The following is a 20589-nucleotide window of genomic DNA, read 5'->3' as shown; positions in this document are numbered from 1 at the left end:
GCCATATCAATAGCAGCCCAGATTTTTATATCGGTTCATCAATAAGGAGTAGCTGTTGCTTTTCTGTGTAAAATAAAGGCAATTAGATAATATCATAGATTAAAATTTTTCAACACATTTCTGACCATGCGTCACATATGTGACGACTTGGGCAGGGTCCTTCAGCGTCACATCTTGATGATTTGGGAAGGTCACATGTTTTACGTGGATTATCTTGCAACCGCTGCCGAACCTTCAAAACCTGACGATTTGGTTAGGTTTAGGGCACAAATTACGGTAAGGCATAGGGTAAAACCCCTTTCCTGTCACATATTGACGCGAAAGGTGTACCCTGCGCGTCAACATGTGACAAAGACAGACCGCCCCATGCGTCAATATATGACGAGTTGGGAGTGAGAATGGGCTGAATATTTGTGTAAAATACTTTAATACCTTATTGTTTTACTTTATTGTTTTAATTCAATGACAACCCATATTTCATTGATCAATCAATGTATCCTACTCTCCAACTGATATCCTATACCTTGGAAACCATCTAACAAGATCACATCACAAGGAGAGCAGACTATCTGTGTCCAACACATTCCACCTGAACAACTGTAATGACCAACTCTAAATCTGAATCTATGATATTATCTAATAGGCCAACAAAACCAATCTTTGATTGTTCTTGTCTTGTTTTCTTATAAAGTATTTGAGAAAAAAACCCCAGCATGGACGTATCTGGCATCTTACGTTCGGTTCAACATATCAAGTTCTGACTTGGAAGACTTTATAAAAAAAACTTTTGATTTCATGACATGGGGTTCTGATTGCAGAGGCAACACCTTCCGAGGCAACGTGCATCATCATTACCTGCAGCAGTCATTAATTGCAAATTTATGCACATGTTAATATATGAGCTGCTTACATACTGATGAACGGACACGAGATAATTAATCATGGAATTATGAGCTGTTGAAGATCGAGAGCGAAAATGATCTCCAGTTTCAAAATCAGATCTGATTAATTCTATTTTTTTTTTCCTTTGAACAATTTTGATCATTTAGACAGGAGCTGATGAGCCGACATGCTCTGGATTTTACTGATAACTCGTGAAATAGTTTTGTTGGTTTTTCCTTTCAAACTCCAGCCTTGAACATATAGCTTTGGTGCAAACAAAACAAAACAAAACAACGCCCCTGTATGCAGTGTGAATGCAGAAAAATGTAAGACAGGGAAATTGTTGATGGTGTTCTTAACTCTCAAGGACACCAACAGGTCAAAGGAATACAGCAACAAACAAGTAGGCAAAGATCTTACGAAAAGAAAGCTCGTCAAGCTGATGTCCTGGAAAGTTTTAAGTGTAAGAATGTTTAAAAGAAGCCAAACTAACACATTTATGATTTGTCCGCTGTGTTTATGAATGATAAATCTCAGAATGTGTTCCTGCAGGGCAGCAGGTGAACCAGGTCGTTGGCACCGAACGCAGCTCTTTTCAGTAGCGCAGCTGTTGAGAATCTTAATGCATGTTGATAGAAGGGTGTCGAAGCGCATCTGACTTACAAATTGCTGAGCAGCTGCAGATTGGTTAGACTGTCCAAGCTGACCAATGGCCACTTAATTCTACAGTATGTAATTTTTTTTTTTACAATAAAAAGTGTGTTCTTTTTGCATATTGGTTAAAATGACCATTAAGTCCTGACAGCATAAGACAGATAAACTGTGGGGAGGGAAAATTGAGCTCCTGTCCTCAATAGTCCTGCTGTCATCTGCAGAAATACTCCACTCCGCCAGAAACAACCAATCAGAGGCAGGAGGAGGGCCTTAGTACTGTCAATTGTGCTCATATTCTCTCCCACTTCCTCTCTGCTATGTTACAGCAGGTTCATCACAACAGAATAATGAATGATCAGGCTAGTTAGCATGGCCACCAAAGACTGTTGGTTGATCCCCAAGACTTTTAGGAAAATATTCTGTGGACTAATGAGGTAAAATTTCAACTTTATCAAGGATGTGCATAGGGCTGAAACGATTAATCGTGATTAATTGTGACTAAATGTTTATTGAAATAATCGTCAACTGGAGAAAGCAGACGTCAAAACATGCCAACTGCTAGTAGAACAGCACCATCTGCGCAGTAATTAAGCCAAAATAAAATAAAAATAATTATCCGAGTAGTTAATCATCAGAATAATCAATAGAATGCTCGATTACTAAAGTAATCGTTAGCTGCAGCGCTGCATGTGCATTCCATCACATCTGATGTAAAAGTAACACCTTATTAAGAAAAACAGAAAAGAAAAAAAAATCTAACTTTTAATCAAACATGGTGGTGGTAGCATGTATGCCACATCTGAATCTCAATGTCTTTTAATAAAAATGAGATAAAATTGAAATTCAGTGCTTAACGAACACCACCAACAGCAAAAAAAAACAACAACAACAACAAAAAGAAACCTAAGGTGTTCATAAAGAAAAACTAAACATTGCTCAAATGAAACAATTCCACAAGGAAGAGCGGGCCAATATCTGATGTAACAGTTACTGCAAATTTTAGGTGTGGCACAACTATTTATTTTTCATGGATAATTACTTTTTTTTCCATTTTCTTTTTTTTCATTTGGTCAGAATGGTTTGGATAGCTTGATAGCTAGTTTGGAATCAACAAGCTGTATGTAGTAAATGTAGTAGCTTGTTGATTTACATCATATGATGTAAATGTAGTAGGTATAGATTGAGGTATAGCCTTTGCATTCCTAACAAAGACCAAGAACAATATCTGTAAACAGCAGCAGATGCCTGGCACACATAGTGGTGCGTTCTCCACCTAATTCCTCCTTTTCCAGATTACTCCAGGCTATATTTACTGCTACAATGCAGGCAGTACATAAGGTACATAGTTTGACAGGGTTCCTGTCTGCTTAATGCCCTTTTCCATGTCTGCTGAAGCAAACACAAGGGATGAAACACACACACACACACGCCCACGCATGCACACGCCCACAAACATGCAAAAAAGTAAAACACTGGAATGCTGTTCAGCTTTATAAGCTGATATGAATAAGGTCTGTGAGCTTGCCGGTGGCCTGAGATGTATGTGTGTGGGGGGAGGGGGGTGGGGGGTGGGCGTGAGTGTGTGTGTGCGCAGCTCTGTCGGGGCAGTCTAATGCTGTGTGACTGGGGCCAGTGCTGTCAGCAGAGCAGAGACATGGACGCAGCACAAGTGCCTCCTTGGATAAACGTTGGGGCGGGCAGGGATGCTCATCCTCCTTTCCTTTCCCACCATCTGACATTTAAAGGTCCAATCCACAATTCTGGGAGCTCTGCAGATTTTGGCTTCGCTAGCAACCTCAACCACACAGCTCACAGTAGCCCGGGCCGCGATAATTGTAGCTATAGCAGCGAACTGTCCGGGTTGCTAGCGGAAACGCAGGAGTGAGCGATGTAAACGAGGGATTACGATAAATCTCGAACAGGACTGAGGAGAGGCGTTTGTGTGAAACCTTATATGATATATGAGTTAGAATGGTATGGCTACGAGACGAATTGTTATAGAGTGGATTGAAATGATTGTGATTAATCGATTGTTGAAATAATCGTCAACTAATTTGGTGATCGATTAATTATTAATCTATTAAAAAAGGTCAGATATTAAAAATCCGGACTTTGAACCACCTTGATGTCAGCCATTGCATATTAGTTCATTGTTGTTGTAGTTGAGAATTTCCATGAATAAGATACATACAAATGCAGATTTAGGACAGTTGACTTGTATGCAAAATGACAGACTGTGACCCCTGAAACCAGAACAGCTCTAAGCGACTGGGGGATATTATTTACTGGGCTCACATAAACACATCTTCTACAGTAGAAATGGGCATAAACAAAACGGCAGATGGCTTTGTTTCATACCTCAGAACACTGGGTATTAAAAAAAAAAGAAATCCAATTCAAGCAGGCTTATTATGCATTCAACAAAAAATGGTTCATTTAAATGTTGGCTAGTCAAGTGCGAACAAGTTGAAGGAAGCAAACCAGATGACAGTAATCCGTGTCAGGATGTGAGTCTCATAGATAACAGTTTTCTATATTGAGGGAAGCAAGTTTACAAGTAATGGAACATCTCATTTCTGTAACCTGAGATCTTAGGGTGTCTTTTAATCCCGAGAGTCCGGTGGACTCTGTTTGACTGGGGACTAAAGTTGCAACATTTGTTGCATTTTCAGTTGCTGCAGTTCTCTGTCACACTGCACTGTGTCAAATAAAGCAAACACTTTGGAAAACCTGTTCACCTCGTCACCTGTGGTGGCGCTGCAACGAGAACTGCTGCAGGAAACGACACAAAAACCTATGAAGCGTGACTTCCTTCTTCATGAAATGTAAATAAAATAGTGTCGTCAGATTTTAGTGGTTGTAGGATTTCTCGTTTGTCTTTAGCAAAAGACCATGAGCCGTTTCTCCAGCTAGCGGTAGAAAGTCGCGTTTGTTATGGTTGTGTTTACCAGAATGCCCTCCGTTGTGGTCCACTTCTTGCCTTTGGAGTGGTCTCTAATCCGGTTGGCTGTCATATATGCATTCGTAAACATACAAACATATGTCTTGGTTTGGCCAGAGTTCAAGCTTTTGCTCTACATCAGAGTTTGATTATTCTACGTTCAGACCAAACATAATTTGAGTGTTAGGAGCATCTGGTTTACATGCAAAATCTATGTGGGCGCTGCGAGAAGTCTTGCGGTGCGTTTTAAAATGTGCCTTCCGCTGAGCGTATGAAGTGTTTAGAGCGTTCAAAGCACGTCCAACGTAGCCAATGCTGCAGCTGGAAAATCGGAATCTTTGCAGATAGACGCAAAGATGCCCACGTACATGTCATGAAGTGGTCTGTAGTTGGTGTCCTGTTAGGAGATTGAGGCACCGAGGAGGGTCAGCAGGTCGTCAAACTGGGCTCGGGTGAGATGAAAATGGTGCTCAAAGAGACCCTCAACAGCCCACAGCCAGGTTATGAAACTCAAATTCACAACACCTATGAATTGTCTTGTGAATTTATACAGTTCACTAAAGCTGCGACTCTCTCCGTAACTCGTCCGCCATTGTACAAAGAGAGCGGGAGAGGAAAAAAAAGGCAAACGTCAAGAGGCTCCTCCATGCTTTGTTCAGACGAGGGTCGAGAGCGATTTTGACGCACATCAAGCGTCCAACTTAACACGTTGGATGCGTTTTTGACACACAGAACACATTCAGTCTGATTTACATTCACACCTCCCCAAGCGAACCGGACTTTCTCGGCAAACAAACGAGAGTTCAACTAAAACGAACTAAAGACAGCTGGTGTGAATGCACCCTTAATGACGGTGTAGATCAAAACCTTTAAAAACCATCAGACTGGTAGTCAAATTAAAACAGCCAGCGAGTGAGGTGTGTGTCTGTGCAAGTGTGGTCGGTATGGGTGTGTGTGTGTGTGTGTGTGGGTGATCTGGTTCCCCTCACTCACATTGAGAGCAGAGAACAGTGACGAATATGACCCCTGACATATGCAAATGCCCACTGATTCACACAGGCCAAACAGTGTGGATTGGCATTTGTGTGTGTGTGTGTGTGTGTGTGTGTGTGTGTGTGTGTGTGTGTGTGTGCGGGCGTGTCCATTCGCAGTGAATGCCAGCCTGATTTTGTTCAGTTAAAACGTGTTGGCGTGTGGCGCCAGTTTGTCTGCTGAAATGTACGCGTGCAGGGTGCTTCTACGTGTTTGTAAGACCTGCTGGGAGCTGTTGTGAGGACCTGCTGGTGATGTGTGTGTGTGTGTGTGTGCATGGCTGTGGGTGTGGGTCTGTGTGTGTGGTAGTAGGTTGGACTAGGAAAACAGATCAGGGAGAAGCTTACTTGGATCAGACTTGGAGAACGTGTCTCTATCCAGCAGGTTCCTGAAGAGAACAAAGACACACGGACAGAGAAATTAATTACACTTCTCTCCTGCCACAGCAAAGGAAGTTATTACATCATTAAAACTCTCCTAATTAGCTTCCTCACTGACCCTGACAACTTGTTTACTCCTAATCCTCTTCTGACTTCATTAACAAAAGCCTTTTCTTCCAATCATCTAGGCAGCAACGTTAAGCAGACAACAACATCAAGCATACAGTGGGGCTTATGCATATTTCAGCCGTACCACAACAGAACTTCAGTACTGGGACTATTTTTCACTCTCTTTGCACCCTTCGCTTTGCTAGAAACAACAGCAGAGGATGCCATGAAATTTACATGGCACTGCAGTTGTTGTTTTTTTGTGTTTTTTTCCCACTCTGTACACTAAGAGAAATAAATGGAGCTATGGGTCCTATTACAGTGGAGACGGACCTCAGTGCTGACAGAAGTCTGGATTGACAAGTTTGGAAGGATCAGAACACCCGAGAGATGACGGAAAGGAAATCGTGGATAAGCTCCGATTTAGGGTAGAGAGACCTGTCTGGTTGGATAAAGATTTGTGAACTTCTACCAGTCCCTAAAGTGGAGACATGAGCTCAGGCTTGAGTGGCAGCCCTTAAATTTGTAGCATTTCATAAACGGTCACTTGGGGCTGTGCTCCAGACGCAGTGCAACCTCACTGCAATCCAAGCTAATAGCAGATAGAAATCTGTTTACGGGTGGTAGCACCGATAAATCCACCCTGATTTCCTTCACTGTGGAGGATCAATGGATAAAATCTTAGCTGTTGATCTTAACTACCTTTACAAATTTGTATAGCACATTTCAGCAACAAGGCAGTTCAAAGTGTTTTACGTCACCAAAACATCATATAATAAACATTACATTTTCACAATACATCATCAAAATCGTCAAGCACATACACATCAAATATTTTGGTCAATGTTCCACTTACTGCTGATATAAGGCAACTCTAACCAGGTGGGCTTTTATCCCTGATTTAAAAGAACTCTGTGTTCCAGCTTTTTGAAGTTTTCTGGATGTTTGTTAAAGATTTGTGGTTCATAGAAGCTGAATGCTGCTTCTCCATCTTTGGTTCTCGTTCTGACCTACTGGCTCTTTAATCCCGGAAATGTCTTCTATCAGGTGACAAAAGGCCAACATTGTAACTGTCTTTATGTGTCTCTTGAGGCCCCCAGATCACTACACCCAGATTTGGCGACTGAATGTTACTTTCTCGCTGCAACACCTGAAGCTGTGTGCTGACTCAAGATGACGTATCTGAAAACCAGCCACTGATTGACCCGCCCACTGGGTCACGTCTGCACGTCCGTGTCCACTGTTGCAAACTTAGTGACTTTATCGCTATATTTTCAGACACAATCGTACAAAACCAGAATCGGCAGGTCAGGCATTTTAGAGAACAGTGATGGGCCAATAAACTGCAATCGGTGCTCCCCTAGTGGTTAGAGCTAAAATGGTTTCAGATTTTATAATCAATTAATTTTTATTGAAAAAAAAACTGCATATGTTTTGTTTATGCAAGTTTACTTAAAAGATAAATCAATAAAATATAATGTTCCATAGGTACCATGGATGAAGATACAGATCTGTGTTCTAAATCAGGTTCATCTACAAACCAAAGGTAGTATGGCTATGAGTATGGTCCAGTTTGTTCAGTACTCCCATCTGCATTCAGTGATGAGTAAACATAAGAGAAATCTGCCATTTTCATCCTGTCCTGAAAGCTATAAACCTAAAATTATTCGTCAGAAACCCAAAGCCAACCCCAACACTCTTCGGCGTAAAAGTTGATACTAAATAACTCGACGCGGAACAGTGAGGTGATGGAAAATGAAGTCAGAGGAAACACAAACGGTGCAGAAATCCACTAACCGGGGAGAGACTGTACGGCAGTTGTTCTTTAACGCTGCTGCTTCTACAGAAGGTGCAAAACCTCAACAAATAACAGGAAGGTTGAATAGCAAAACCACTCTGTTTAATTATTATTATTTTTAGCTTTCAATCCCCGTTCTGGAAGACGGCAACACACATGGAGATTTCTGTTTTGCGCCAACTCCTCTCACACACACAGTGTGACGTCGCCTCTGTCTCTGTGAATAAGTGATGGCGGATCGTAGCAGGGAGTCTGGGAAAAAATTGACATTTTTGATCATTGATGGTAGTAGTTTTGAAATGGAAATTTAGAACTGGCTGACATCAGACTGGACAAGTCAAATGACTTTACGTAAGCAGAGACCAGAAATGAGCCACTGACACAGAATCTCAGCCACACAATGTAGTTATTTTATTCTCTTAAGACATAAGGCAAGAGGATAACTGCATAATTTAGCCAACTTCTTAGATTTGTTTTAGCAGATTAGTATGGAAAGATATCAGATTATCTTCTTTCAGGGAGTATTATTATAAGTGCGACTAAATATTATCATAAGATCGTCAACCAGCAGTCATATCAGCAGAGGACTCATAAAATATTATCAGCAGTACATTTTCTTGCGGTGCTTTATTGAATTTAAAATTGATGGTATGAATCATAGAAAAGATTAAATGATCACGCAGCAAAGCTTAATTCGTTTCAATAGAGCGCAACTGCAAAGTGCAGCAACAGAGTTAAATCAAACTTTGTGCTAATTAAATTGCTAAGATTAGATTTAATTTGTCTGCACTTATCATACCTAAATGATGGCCTACATTTAAAATAAAATATATAAATGACAATAATTACCTCCCTGCTGCTTTAAGATGCCTCCCTTTGCGGTCTGCCTCATGCATAAAGTCTTACAGGAAATGTATTAAATTGACACCTAGTTTCAAATCTTTTGTTCTGACACTAAGTTATGATGTTAAATATTATTCGTAAAGGCGATATCATATAATTCAGGACTGAGAAGTTAGTTTGAAAAGGTTTATACAGCCTTGTATTAACACCAAAATGGAAATACTTCAGCAGAAACCCCACAAGAGCAAAAACAGGAACCCAATTTGGAGCGGATTATAGTGCTCTTTCTAAACTATTTAAAATCCGTCACTACAGTGAGGAAGATTATTCAAAGCTGCAAAAATTAGCTCAATTCTAATCTTCTGACTACTGGACATCTTAGCGAATTCACCCAAACCTCAAAGTGTGCAATACTCAAAGAAAAAAAACAAAGAGTTACATACAAGTTGCTCATAATGATCTCAAATTGTCTCTAATAGGATCAAAATTCTACATACAGGCCCAAATAAATACATATCAACAACAGTTAACGACATGGATTGGTTTCCTGGCATGGGCCTGGATTTAAACAGAACAAGTTAAAAGTCTCTTTTTTCCCCAAGAAAAGTTTAAAGTTGCCTCTAAATAAACCAGAAGACTTTGAAGAGATGAGACTAAAGTAGAGTTTACGCTCAAAGAAAAACCCATCACAAACACCTGCAACTAAGTTTGATGCATGGTGGTGGTGGAGTGATGATTTGGGCTTGTTTTGCAGCCGTAGCTCCTGGGCACTTTGCTCTCTTTGAGTCCTTCGTGAACTCCTCTGTATGTCAAAATGCTACAGGGGCAGTGTTATGTGTTGTCATTTTATAACACAATCAAGTAACTTTATGCACTTTAGTTGTTAAAAAATGCAATATGTATCAACTTAAAAGAAATTTGACTTTGTGATTTAAAATCTTGACATTGGGCCTCTGTCTCTTTAAAAACTCCTGCTCTTTCTGAAGCTCCGCTCTGCCTTCAGAAAGTCATCACAACATGGCTCCTCTATTACCCCTTTATTGTTTTTACCCGTGTTTCACTGAGAAGTAGCTCCTACGAAGATCTCAACAGATGTGCAGTTCCAGGTGTTTGCTGCTAATTGCTGCTGGCTAGTCTGAAGGAGCTGAGTGGGGGAGTCGCAGGGGAAGCTTGGAAACTGCAGCTCCAAGGAGGAGCTGCGTCTAGAAAGTGAAGCTAGGTCCAGCCAGGCATTTTGCACAGCTGCATGGTTGCCATGGAGATTAAAGGATTTGTCAAACATTCATGATAAAATGAAGGCAACACTCCAAGTATGTTTCAGGTAAGGGAATAATATTGCAACACGATGTAAAGCTCAAATAATTTGATTTTACATAATACTGTTCCTTTAAGACCCAATCATTTAAGCTAATTCCTTTTCAGTCAGACTCTCAAACCTTTGGTTTTGTGACAACAAAAGCACTACAATATATAAATGAGAGCATTAAATACAAAATAAAGCATTAAAAATATACATTTTAAAATGTGAAAGAAAACCCAAAGCAATATGCAAGAAATGCATCAAAAACTTTTGGAATGAGAAACTGTTTTGTCAAAGTAACGTCAAGACAACCTGCAGGACCAGGTTGTCAGGATGGCAACCAGGGCACCAATGATGCCCTGGTTGCCATCCTTTGGCAACCAGGGCAGGATGGCAGAAAACAAATGTCAGAAAGATGACTGCCGGTCCCACAGGAGTTAATGTTTCCCACAATGACGGAACTGCTTCAAGATTTCAGCCGTTTCTCACACTGGCCTTCACAAACGTCATGCTGGAGGTGGCACATATGGAAGGATTTAGAAAACACTGTTTGGACACAGCTTGAGAAGCGTAGATGAGACTGACCTGTAAGGAGCTGATAATCTTAAGAGTACGCAGGTTTGGAACTCACGTAAAAGATAATCAAAACAATCTAACATTTTAAGATTTGACATGCTGAAAATTCCTGATACTCTTCCATAACACTAATGGAAAACCCTTTTTATATTTGCAGACCAGAACTTTGCATGTCTCTAATGGTGTTTGAGATGATTTATCTTTAGTGATTGAGGTGTTTTTCTCGTTTGCTTGTTTTTTTTACATACAAAAAGGTACCACTCTGAAACTTTAAATTTGCACGTTTGCACAAAAGCGACATCTGCAAACAAGAGCAATGGATGACAAAACCTTTTCTCTTCATTTCATTTTTGTTTCAAAGGACAAACTGAGGGGCGCTGGAAAAGACTATTGTGTTCAAGTTGTCCTAAAAGGAGTTAGCCTATTAGCAGCGCTATCCAAGCCTTAAATAGCATCTCAATGATAAACATGTCGTAGCAGCACAGAGGTTTCCTTTAACACCTGAAAGCTGAATAACCTAAATGATAGATTAAAAATAATTGTAATATCTAGATTTATTCAATAATTTAGCAACTAAAATAGATTCTGATTTGAAAATTAGGTGTATTTTGTCCACATAGGGCTTTTGATTAAAATGTTATTAATTGCAATCAACTCAATTAAAATTACAGCAGACAGATAAATTAAAATTACTTTTGAGTCAGAAGAGACATATTAGTAAAATAAAAAGAGTATCTTAAACCTAAATCTGCCAGGGGTGTGAACGTTTTAGTGTTTAATTGTGTTTGTGCTAACAGAACTACTAGCAGGCCTCGACTCACTTCATGAGTCAGCAATAAGAAAGAGACGGGGTAGAAAAGCATCTGGGGGGGGGAGGGTGGTTACAAGATGAAACCCGCTTCTGACGTAACGTACTTAAGGACTGATGGGAAAACATCCTGACTTTGTGGAACATTTTCTGTGGAACCGTTTTGAAGGTTTCGGACAGTTACATACCCAAACTTTAATCATCAGAATCCTTTGCATCTTTGTCAAATATAAAACGTGTTTGGTTATCGGGAGCATTTCTGAGTGACTAAAAAGCGAAAACAGAAGAAAAAAATCTTTGTTGGGGAAAATACTCCGTCACGCCACTGTAGAGTTTCTGAAGGACGGTTCTTTGCAATCCTAAAGACAGCAATCACAACAGCTTGACTACGTCCATATTGTGCTCTACTGCAAAACCCACAAAGACGTAGCAGGAGAAGGGGGATAGAGAGAGCGAGAAAGAAAGAGAGCTGCGGGGCGAGCGCTGGGTCCTGTCCTGTGTAACAAGCGGCGAGCTTTCGCAAACCCTGGATGGCTAGTGATGTATCTAGATCAGGCACTCGTGTTGTGCTGAGCCCTGTGTGGCCCAGATGGTGAAATGCCACGCTCTGTTGCTTCCCTGTCAGACAACGCCCACTGGCCCTTCTCCAACTTTCAGACCTTAAATACATGACAATAATATTGAGGTTCCGTTTTGGGGGGGGTTGTATCGCCGGCGGACAGTCCAGGAGATTGTGTAGGAGCGATAAGTGGGAGACGTCGGCAACTGCCAAAAGGGATAAACGCCCAAGACAGAGGAATACTCAAGGTTATTATAGTTACCTAAAAAAAAAATGAAGTTGAGAAAACATTTTGTTAACTGAAATAAATGAAAACTAACTGGAACTATATCGTGCATTTATAAAACTAAAACATACTGAAATTCCAGATATGATATCCTCTGTTTTTGTGATTATGAATGTATCAGCCTTTCGAATTGAAGCACACAAGCAGTTTACAAATTACGGCACTCCAGACTCCTCCTAGTGGCACAAAATGGCAACTGCAAAAGTTGGCAGAGACCGCCAGAGTCATTTGGTTGTTCAACAATAATAAACAGAAATTTTTTGAAAATTATATCTTTTGTTGAGTATTCATTATCCAATCGATGTACAGACACATTGCGTCTTATTGTTAACATCTGGAAATTTCAAGCATGTGCAAAACATCTGAGGGCAAAAAGACGATTCGGTCATCCGTAGCCGTGTTAACGCGGTAGAACAATTTTGTTACAGTAAGACCTGGATTATTATTAGTTAGTTATTATTATTATTATTAGGTATTATTAGTCTAGTGCAGTACGCCACAGCAAAGAAAACATAATGCAGGAAAACAGTTGAACAACTCAAAAACCTTTGTATCTTCTTTTTTCTCGCTCTCTGCGTTGGCTTTGCTATACCCAGACCCGCTGCCGTAGCAACTGACTGACAACTGCTCCACTAGTGTATCAGGATTCAATAATAACAAACGAAAGCTAGCAAACACACTATAAAAACTAATTAAATTGAACTGAATTATATAAAGAAAAAGTCACAACAAAATAAAAACTAAAAACCCAAAACTATTATAACCCTGGGAATACTGTACCCAGTCGGCTCAGTATGGTAGGGTGAAAGGAACAAGATATTAAAAAGGAAAGGGGAAAAACTGTGTGTGTGGGAGGGGAACCTCCCTATGATTCATTTGCACTCGAAGGCTTCCACCTGGCCCTGACAGAGACGACTCACACTTTAAAAAACCCTTTCCTCCACGGGCAGCCTGGGAAAATGTCGGGGCGGTGCGAGCAGAGTGCCTCATACTTTATCAAACATTTACGCCAGCGGTCCTTCCTCAACATCAGAATTACATTTGAAGTCCCACCTGAAACATCACGGCCACCTAAAAACAGCAACTGCAGCTTTAAATACCGAGGCGAGGAGATGGAGGGGGGGAATTCCAATCCGTCAGGGCAAGATGCATTCATGTGCTCTTTGAAAAAAAAAAAAACAGAAGCAGCTATGCTTGGCTTTGAATGGATGGAGCCAGAAAAATAACTATCAAAAAAAGTTTAAAAAAGAAACGAGTGATCAAATATCAAATACGTGGAAAGGTTAGGACGACTTATGACAAACAGGGTATTTTTATAGCATATATAGAAATACAAAACTGAAGAAAATGACTTCAACATGTCTGTTTCAGAGCAAGTGAGCAAGATTAGAACATCATTACTCAGAATTTTGAAAGCGGTTTGCCCTGTTTAAACCTCAGACATTTAGTTTGGTGTGTTTCCTGACTGAGTCTGGTAAAGTATTTCGAAAGGTTCTCAAAAGCATTTAAAACAATAAGACTTTTTTTTTTTAAAGTCTACCTGTGGAAAACATTTAAAATATGCCCAGGTCTGGCCGTCGAAGCAAAGTCACCCTGAAAGCGGACTGCAAGATGCTAAAGGAAGTCTCCAAAAATCCTACTGGGCATGGACCACACATCTCAGAAACAAATGGAGAGTCCTCCCATCCGAGTTGGAGGTTTGGACTTAGAAATATTTCAGAGTGTCATGCCTCTGGTAAGGCACAAAGCCACCAGTGGATGAGAGTGATCCACCGCTCTACTCCCAGACTGGAGAGCTTTGGCAGGTCGCTCCATGTCAGCAGTCCTGCTCTCCATGCTGGATGTTTGGCCAGTAGATGGCAGCGTTCGCTACATCAGAACTTGCAAATGTTGCTGTTGGAGTGACATTCAGGGTCTTCCATAATGAAAATGGCCTAATAACCCTTCTGAGGTTGAAAGCCAGCAACATTTGCTTCTCTAAGGTTGGTTACAGTTTTCTGTTGCTTGTGGTGTTAATACACAGCAGTATGCTACAGAACAGCAAACCGAGAAAAAAAATCTCTGTTTTAAGAAAAGCCCAACAAGCGCACTTTAGGAAGAAAGATACCGTAATACCATATGGAATCCATTAACCAAAATAAAACAACATTTTGCATTTTGCATGTCTAAGAGATTTCTGTACGTCTTTTGTATCATAAAAGTTCTGTATAAATCTGCATTAAATTTCCCAGCTTCCTTCAGCGGAAAAGCATCAAACACAGGACACTAATCATCATGATGCCTTCAAATCCCCGCGCTGCAATCAGAGGGATGCGGGTAAGTGGCTACGCAAAAGATGAAAGCCGGGGGAGCGGAGAGGCACACGGGGCGAGGCGGTCAGTAACGTAATGGAGCCGACGCGGCTCTCTGGGGTAACCAGGTGAAGCTCCAGCAGCAGTGTGGTGCATTAATTACACCAAATGACTGCTTCAAAAAAACAAAACAAAAAAACTCCTTAATGTAACCACTTAGAGTAACTTCTGCTGAGCCTTGAAGTGGTTCACAATTCCCAACTGGGGCTGATCAGAACTGAGGACATTGTTGCTATTGCTCTACTCCAGCTCTGTGCTAGCATTTTGTTTGTGTGTATAAAAGTTATTACTAGGTCCAAAGACTTGCAAACCCATGTTTTTTGGGGGGAGTTTTTTTAATGTTTCAGTCTGATACGGTTTGGCAAATTAGAGTGGATCTGGTGGTCAAGTTGATTCTATGAAAAACACAAAGAAAACAATCAGTTTGATTTTCCAAAGCCACCAGCTGCTTATTTTTATAGATTCACCAGTAACTATAAAAACAAAGATTTCAAAAAAATGTATCAATTCTACTACAAACTGTAAATGTAAAGATATCTACACTGTTTTGTCCTACCTTACAATTAAGGCAAGTATCAAAGGAAGCAACAAGACGACAAGAAACAATGAGCTGAAGTTATTTCGAAGATAACCCAACTATCAATCCATAGGTAGACTGTACTCACGTCGTTTTAAGACAATGCTCTATGTGTACAGTCTGTAGTCATGTGACTCCACCCCATCTAGCCTGGTAAAACTACCTCCTTGTTCAACACTTTGCTTCATCCAGACGGTCTGGACTCTATCAAGAAACGATTGCTTCCTGGAGATTTTCAATTTTACCCAATCGCTAACGTTTTGTCTGTAATGCACCAGTTTGAAGTTCGACTTTGAAGCTAACTGGACATTGTCTGCGCTGTAAACAAACATCCTCCACTGTGATGATGTTAGAGCCAATCCAATTGTGGTGGATGTTAATGCTAATTCAATATTTGGATGCGTGGCCAACATGGACCAAACGGCTTCGTTCACTTCCTTCACTGCCTTTGCTGAAACGACAGGCAGACTACAATTCTGTCATCATTCACAACCTCTCCCTCTGTCTGCTGATTGGCTCGGTAGAGAATCTATCGGGGAAATTCAAGTGAATGGGAGAAAACCGAGTGTTGATTTTAATCAAGCATAATAGCACAGGATGGCAATACCCAGGTCAATCATACGTATAAAGATTTGCCTATATTGTGTGAATAAGAAACACATTAAATGCTTTATGACACCCAAACAATTTTGTAAGAAGGACAGGTCTAATTTTGGACTGTGTTTTCTCTTTTGAACTACGTTTCTCCAACCTAGAAATCTTTAATGAAAATTCCCTTTCGATCCCAATTACCCTGGCTTTATCCTATCAATGTAAAACTAAACCACCGGCATTCCTACGCAGTTCAAATTCCCTTTTTCCCATGAATGAAATCTTTTCAGCTCCTCTTTTTTTTTTTTTACCTTCCTTTGGGGAAGCGCAGCATTGGCTGTGACACATCGACCAACCTCCCTACATGTCAGACACCAGCTTCAATGCAGCCACATTGGAACACCTCAATTCTCAGAAGGAATACACTTCCTACCTTTTGTTGTCCAAAGGTCATGGCTACCCACGGCTACCTCTGTGCTGTGCACCACTCAGATCAGTAGACAGCACCTACGTCTCTCTGCACAAACACGCCCCCCCCCCACCACCACCACCACCCTACACGGCCTCCCAGACCCCACGGTTTGCAAGGGTCTTTTGATCCTGCGGCGCTAAATGCCTGCCAAGGTTGCTGTTTACTATCCAGCCAGGATGTATGAAGCGGCTTTGAGTGTGTGGGACCAGAACTAAAAGGCGCTCGTGGGTCGAATGGCTATGTGTTCGTGTAGAAACTGGCTGGAGTTAAATCAGACCGTTGGCTCTGCTTGGTTTCGACTAGCAACGAGCCCTGAGACGAGTCTTGATTCATTGAGTGAAGGAGAATGGCGAACGCCTTAGCGGTTCACAAAGACGTCAGAGTGGGAGAATCACACCGCCCACGAGATGGGACGGCTAAGAAATATTAGTACGGTTGTTAGGTGACAACTCGAGAAGCTAAAAATGTTTCTTTCCTTACTGTAAAAGAAGAAAAAAAAAGAAGCTACGCAGAGGACGTGTCTGTCAAGCAGCTTAACTTGTGCAGGTGTGTAGAGGAGAACGCTGGCATCTAAAGTAAACGTGTCAACTGAAAGAGAACTGAGAAGATGAATAATAATAATAAAAAAAACAAGTGGAGATTGAATGGTGTTTCACAGCCGTGTCAAATGAAAGGATTCATAGCGTTACTAACCGCATTCAGGGCCAGCTCACATTCACGGTGATTGAAACTGATTCTGTTGTTCAGTGCTCAGCGGCTGGTAGCTGCACTGTGGCTTTCCACACTTTCCAATGTCCTGTTAAAAATCCGAAACATTTAAAGTAAGAAAGCAAAGAAACTACTGCCAAAGCTTAGTAAAAGGTGTTTAATAGACAGAGAACCTTTCTTTAAAAAAAAAAAAAAACTCATTATAAAAGCTTAGTTGTAAAAAGACAAAGATTTTGTGTCGTACTTTACATTTTCCATTGTAGGAAAATCATGTCGGTAATATTTTCCCTCTGATTAGGAAAATTCTCCATCTGCCTCAACCACCTGCGCTGGACGGGTCACGTTTGTATCAATCTTGATGTTACAAACTGCTAGGGGCCGCAACAAAAAGGAAAAAAAAAAAAAAAACTAGTCCAATTGCCACAAATGGCCCTCGGGCCGCACTTTGAACATCCCCTGCTTATAGAACCTGACTGTAAGGTTATTGAATCATTTCTTCCAGGTGTGTTGGACCAGAGAAACCTGGAGTTGGCTAGATTTCTACTCACAATCTCTCTCTCCAGTTTAATTCCCAAGAGCTGGAGCTGCTACGTGTCTCCTCATAACAACAATACATCGCCTAATAACTGTGTGACTCCAAATGCCTTTGCATCCATTAAAACAGCTCGGCCGCTCTTTGCCCATTTTCCGTCGGATCCGTCCTATTAGCTGTCAGGAGGACGTGGAAGCCCAGGCTTATGCATTACGCTCGCATGAATAAAAGCGTCGTTTGTTAGAAAACTGAGATGAGTCACAGCTCAGATAAACATTTCTCCTACTATGCCTTAAAAAAGACAAACAAACAAAAACACCCAGATGGCGCCAGCTCCGTTTCACGAAGCAGCGTCCACACTGGCTCTCTCAAACCATTAAGGTCGTTACCAGGCTGACTTTTTCTGCTCAGACATTTTCAGGACGTTACCGCAAGTGATGTTTCACAGATTTAATGTCGCTAGAAATAAAATTTACTTTAAAATCTTTGATCAGCAAACATGTCACACATGGCTTGCAGTTAATATTTGTGTGTGTGTGTGTGTGGGGGGGAGGGGGGGGGGGGGGGGGGGGGATGGGGGGGGGGGTTGTTGTTGTTTAAAAAAAGAAAGGCAAAACTTATACCTAAACGACGGTGATTGAACCACACAGAAATGCAGGCCCAACAGGAATACAGTTTTTTTTTTAAGATTGTGTGAAAGTAACATATATAAAATAATATCTCCGTCAGTCGCTCAGCTCAGCCAATAAAACAATAAATGGCAACAGTCTTGCTTCCAGTCTTGCGATAATGAGGATATCATCCGAGGCTGAAATTGATTCAGTAAATCGTAACATAATATAGATTTTTCTTTTTTCCTGACATGTTGTGTTTAGAATAAGACAATTACAGAAGCACAACACATGCTTTTAATTGTAGGTCAAACTCTTAAAGGAAACATAAAGTTGGATAAAATGTTCGTGACAGATCAATTGCGATTCTCGTCGGATTCTTTTCTTCTTCAATTTCTTCCCTTCGTGGTGATTTTTCCCCATCGCTCTCTGTGAGCTCTGGCGTCAGTCAGTCTGCAAAATCCAAGGGAAACCCGTGCAAACATGTCACGAAATCTGAAGTTTAACAGACTACAACACTCTGTTTGAGCGCGTAAAGGTTCAGCAGCAAAATGCTGCAACTGTTGCGTTTTTGTGCCGCTTCCAGTACGGTGGCAGACACAACCCAGAGGCAAATTCTGTCCCGTCACATGATTTTGATCCAAGTCTGCCTTAGAATCCAGAGCTGCTCTGCTAAAATACTATTTAGATGTGCTGAGAAAACACGCGATCACAGCGATGATGTGATCGCAGCAGAGCGCCATGTTCTTGTTTTCTTCCTTTCCCGTCAAATTCAGTTCAAAATTCACTGCAGTTTCTCACTCGGTCTCTGGGAGCGTTAGCAGATCAGCTACTAAACCCTATAAAGGTCTGTTGTTGGGAAGGAAATTAAGGATAACCCTGAGTTTCTTCATGTGACTGTCATAGAAAAACAGAGGCTTCTGCAGATCACTGTGATACGGACTGCTACAGGAGATCCTTCCTCCCATCACCATCTACAACACCTATGTGAAGAATCTCGAATAATGAGTTGCAACAACATACAGTTCTGCTTTGAGATAAATAAAAATATGTTTCAGTTGAATAGATGAACTAAATATTGTCCAGCTCTAATCATAACACATTTTATGTAGTTATGTTGCTTTCTTGAGCCATAAAACCCTGAATAATAAATAAATGTGATTTATTACCCAGCTTTAGCTCCGAGGCTAACTGTATTGTTATTCAGCAGTTCCATACGGTCCATAAGTTTTTTTGTTTGGATCTCACAGGAATCAGAACAGTTCTTCATCACACCTCTACATCTCCGGCCCAAACTGGACAGGAATTGTTCGCAATGACCAGACCCTGATTAGACTCTTCCATTTTAATTTTTTATTTTTTCCTTTTCGGTTCAAACTGCAAGGTTTTAAAAAGAGTCTCATATTTTTATTAGCTTCTCTCCCCGATTTACAGTTTTCCAAGAAATTGACAATCGCTCTTGCTTTTCCTCTCTCTTCGTTTTCCAACAGTTATTAATTTATTTGCCTGGCAGGGGGAGGGGGTAAAAAAAACAAAACAAAACAAAAAACTATCCTGTCGACTAAACAATTTATAAACAAAACTCCTTCATGCAGCAGCTGCGTGTTTTGTGCATCACCAACACCTCACCGAAACAAACACACATTCGGACTGATGTGTGTTTCCATGCAACCTCCTCAGTCTCGATCCTGCTGTCAGCAACACATCGAGAATATCTGCACGCTAAAAAACCTCTTTCCTCTCATCCAGCGGGTCATGCAGACCGAAACAAATCTTCCGAAAATGCTCATTTGCATCCATAAGCCACAAACCTCTCTCCTCTCTCCTCCGCAGCTACATAAAGGCGTTCCTGTAGTGATGCGTTTACTCGCACTGGGAGTTCCTCCAACACTCCACGCATGGCTTTGCACTCACCTGCAGGACACAGTCAGCTCAACTTTGGTGGCAGGTATCGCGGCGGTGAAGGGGTCCGCGTCCCCGATGCACGCCATGTTCACGGAGAAGCCCGCTCGGTCCGTCACAGGTCGCCCCTTCTCCGGAGCCGTAGCGGCGGCATGAGAGGAGGCGGGAGTGGAGGGGGGGACAAAGAGAAGATTTTTTTTTTTTTTTTTTGGTTTTGTTTAATTAGTTTGATAAATAAAAAATAAAAACAAATGTTGTAACTAAGCCCAAACGAGACCGGTGTTTTCTTCTGGAAGCGCGGAAATAAAACACCGGGGAGAGAGAGAGAGAGAGAGAGAGAGAGTGAGAGAGAGTGGGGTGAGGGGGAGGGGAGAAAAAAACACACACACAAACGGACGCGGTGATGCAGCGCGTCTTTGTGCGCCTCCGAGCTCCGGAGGAGAGAGGATGGAGGAGAGGAGGGGGGACCCACGTGCTGACACACATACACGAGCACGAGAGCGCGAGACCGGAGACGGTCGAAATTCCCCGTATCCATCTATCAGAGCCTAAGGCTTGTGCCGGGCTGGGGTACGGGCCGTCAGACTCAGGGGTGACTGCTTGACAAAAGGACGTGAAATGTCACAACACAATTTTAACTATACTGCAAACATGGCGGTCGTTCAAAGATTTTTTTTA

At 41.4% G+C, this 20589-nt stretch overlaps 1 protein-coding gene across 1 annotated transcript in view; it reads right to left on the bottom strand.

The window, feature by feature from the left end:
* LOC114159897 (copine-8-like) overlaps window positions 1–20215 on the bottom strand; it is a 98291-nt gene extending 78076 nt beyond the window's left edge. The window contains exons 1-2 of the mRNA XM_028042151.1: window positions 19924–20215; window positions 5857–5897 (exon numbers count right to left, since the gene is read on the bottom strand). Of these exons, the coding sequence (XP_027897952.1) occupies window positions 5857–5897; window positions 19924–20000 (118 nt within the window). The 5' untranslated portion in view covers window positions 20001–20215. The remainder of the gene's footprint in view (window positions 1–5856; window positions 5898–19923) is intronic.
* Between the last annotated feature and the right edge of the window lie 374 nt (window positions 20216–20589).

This window comes from Xiphophorus couchianus, chromosome 2 (assembly GCF_001444195.1).
Source record: "Xiphophorus couchianus chromosome 2, X_couchianus-1.0, whole genome shotgun sequence".
Taxonomy (NCBI): Eukaryota; Metazoa; Chordata; class Actinopteri; order Cyprinodontiformes; family Poeciliidae; genus Xiphophorus; species Xiphophorus couchianus.
Note: the sequence above shows the minus strand (reverse complement) of the source record. Positions and strands in the feature narration are given on the sequence as shown.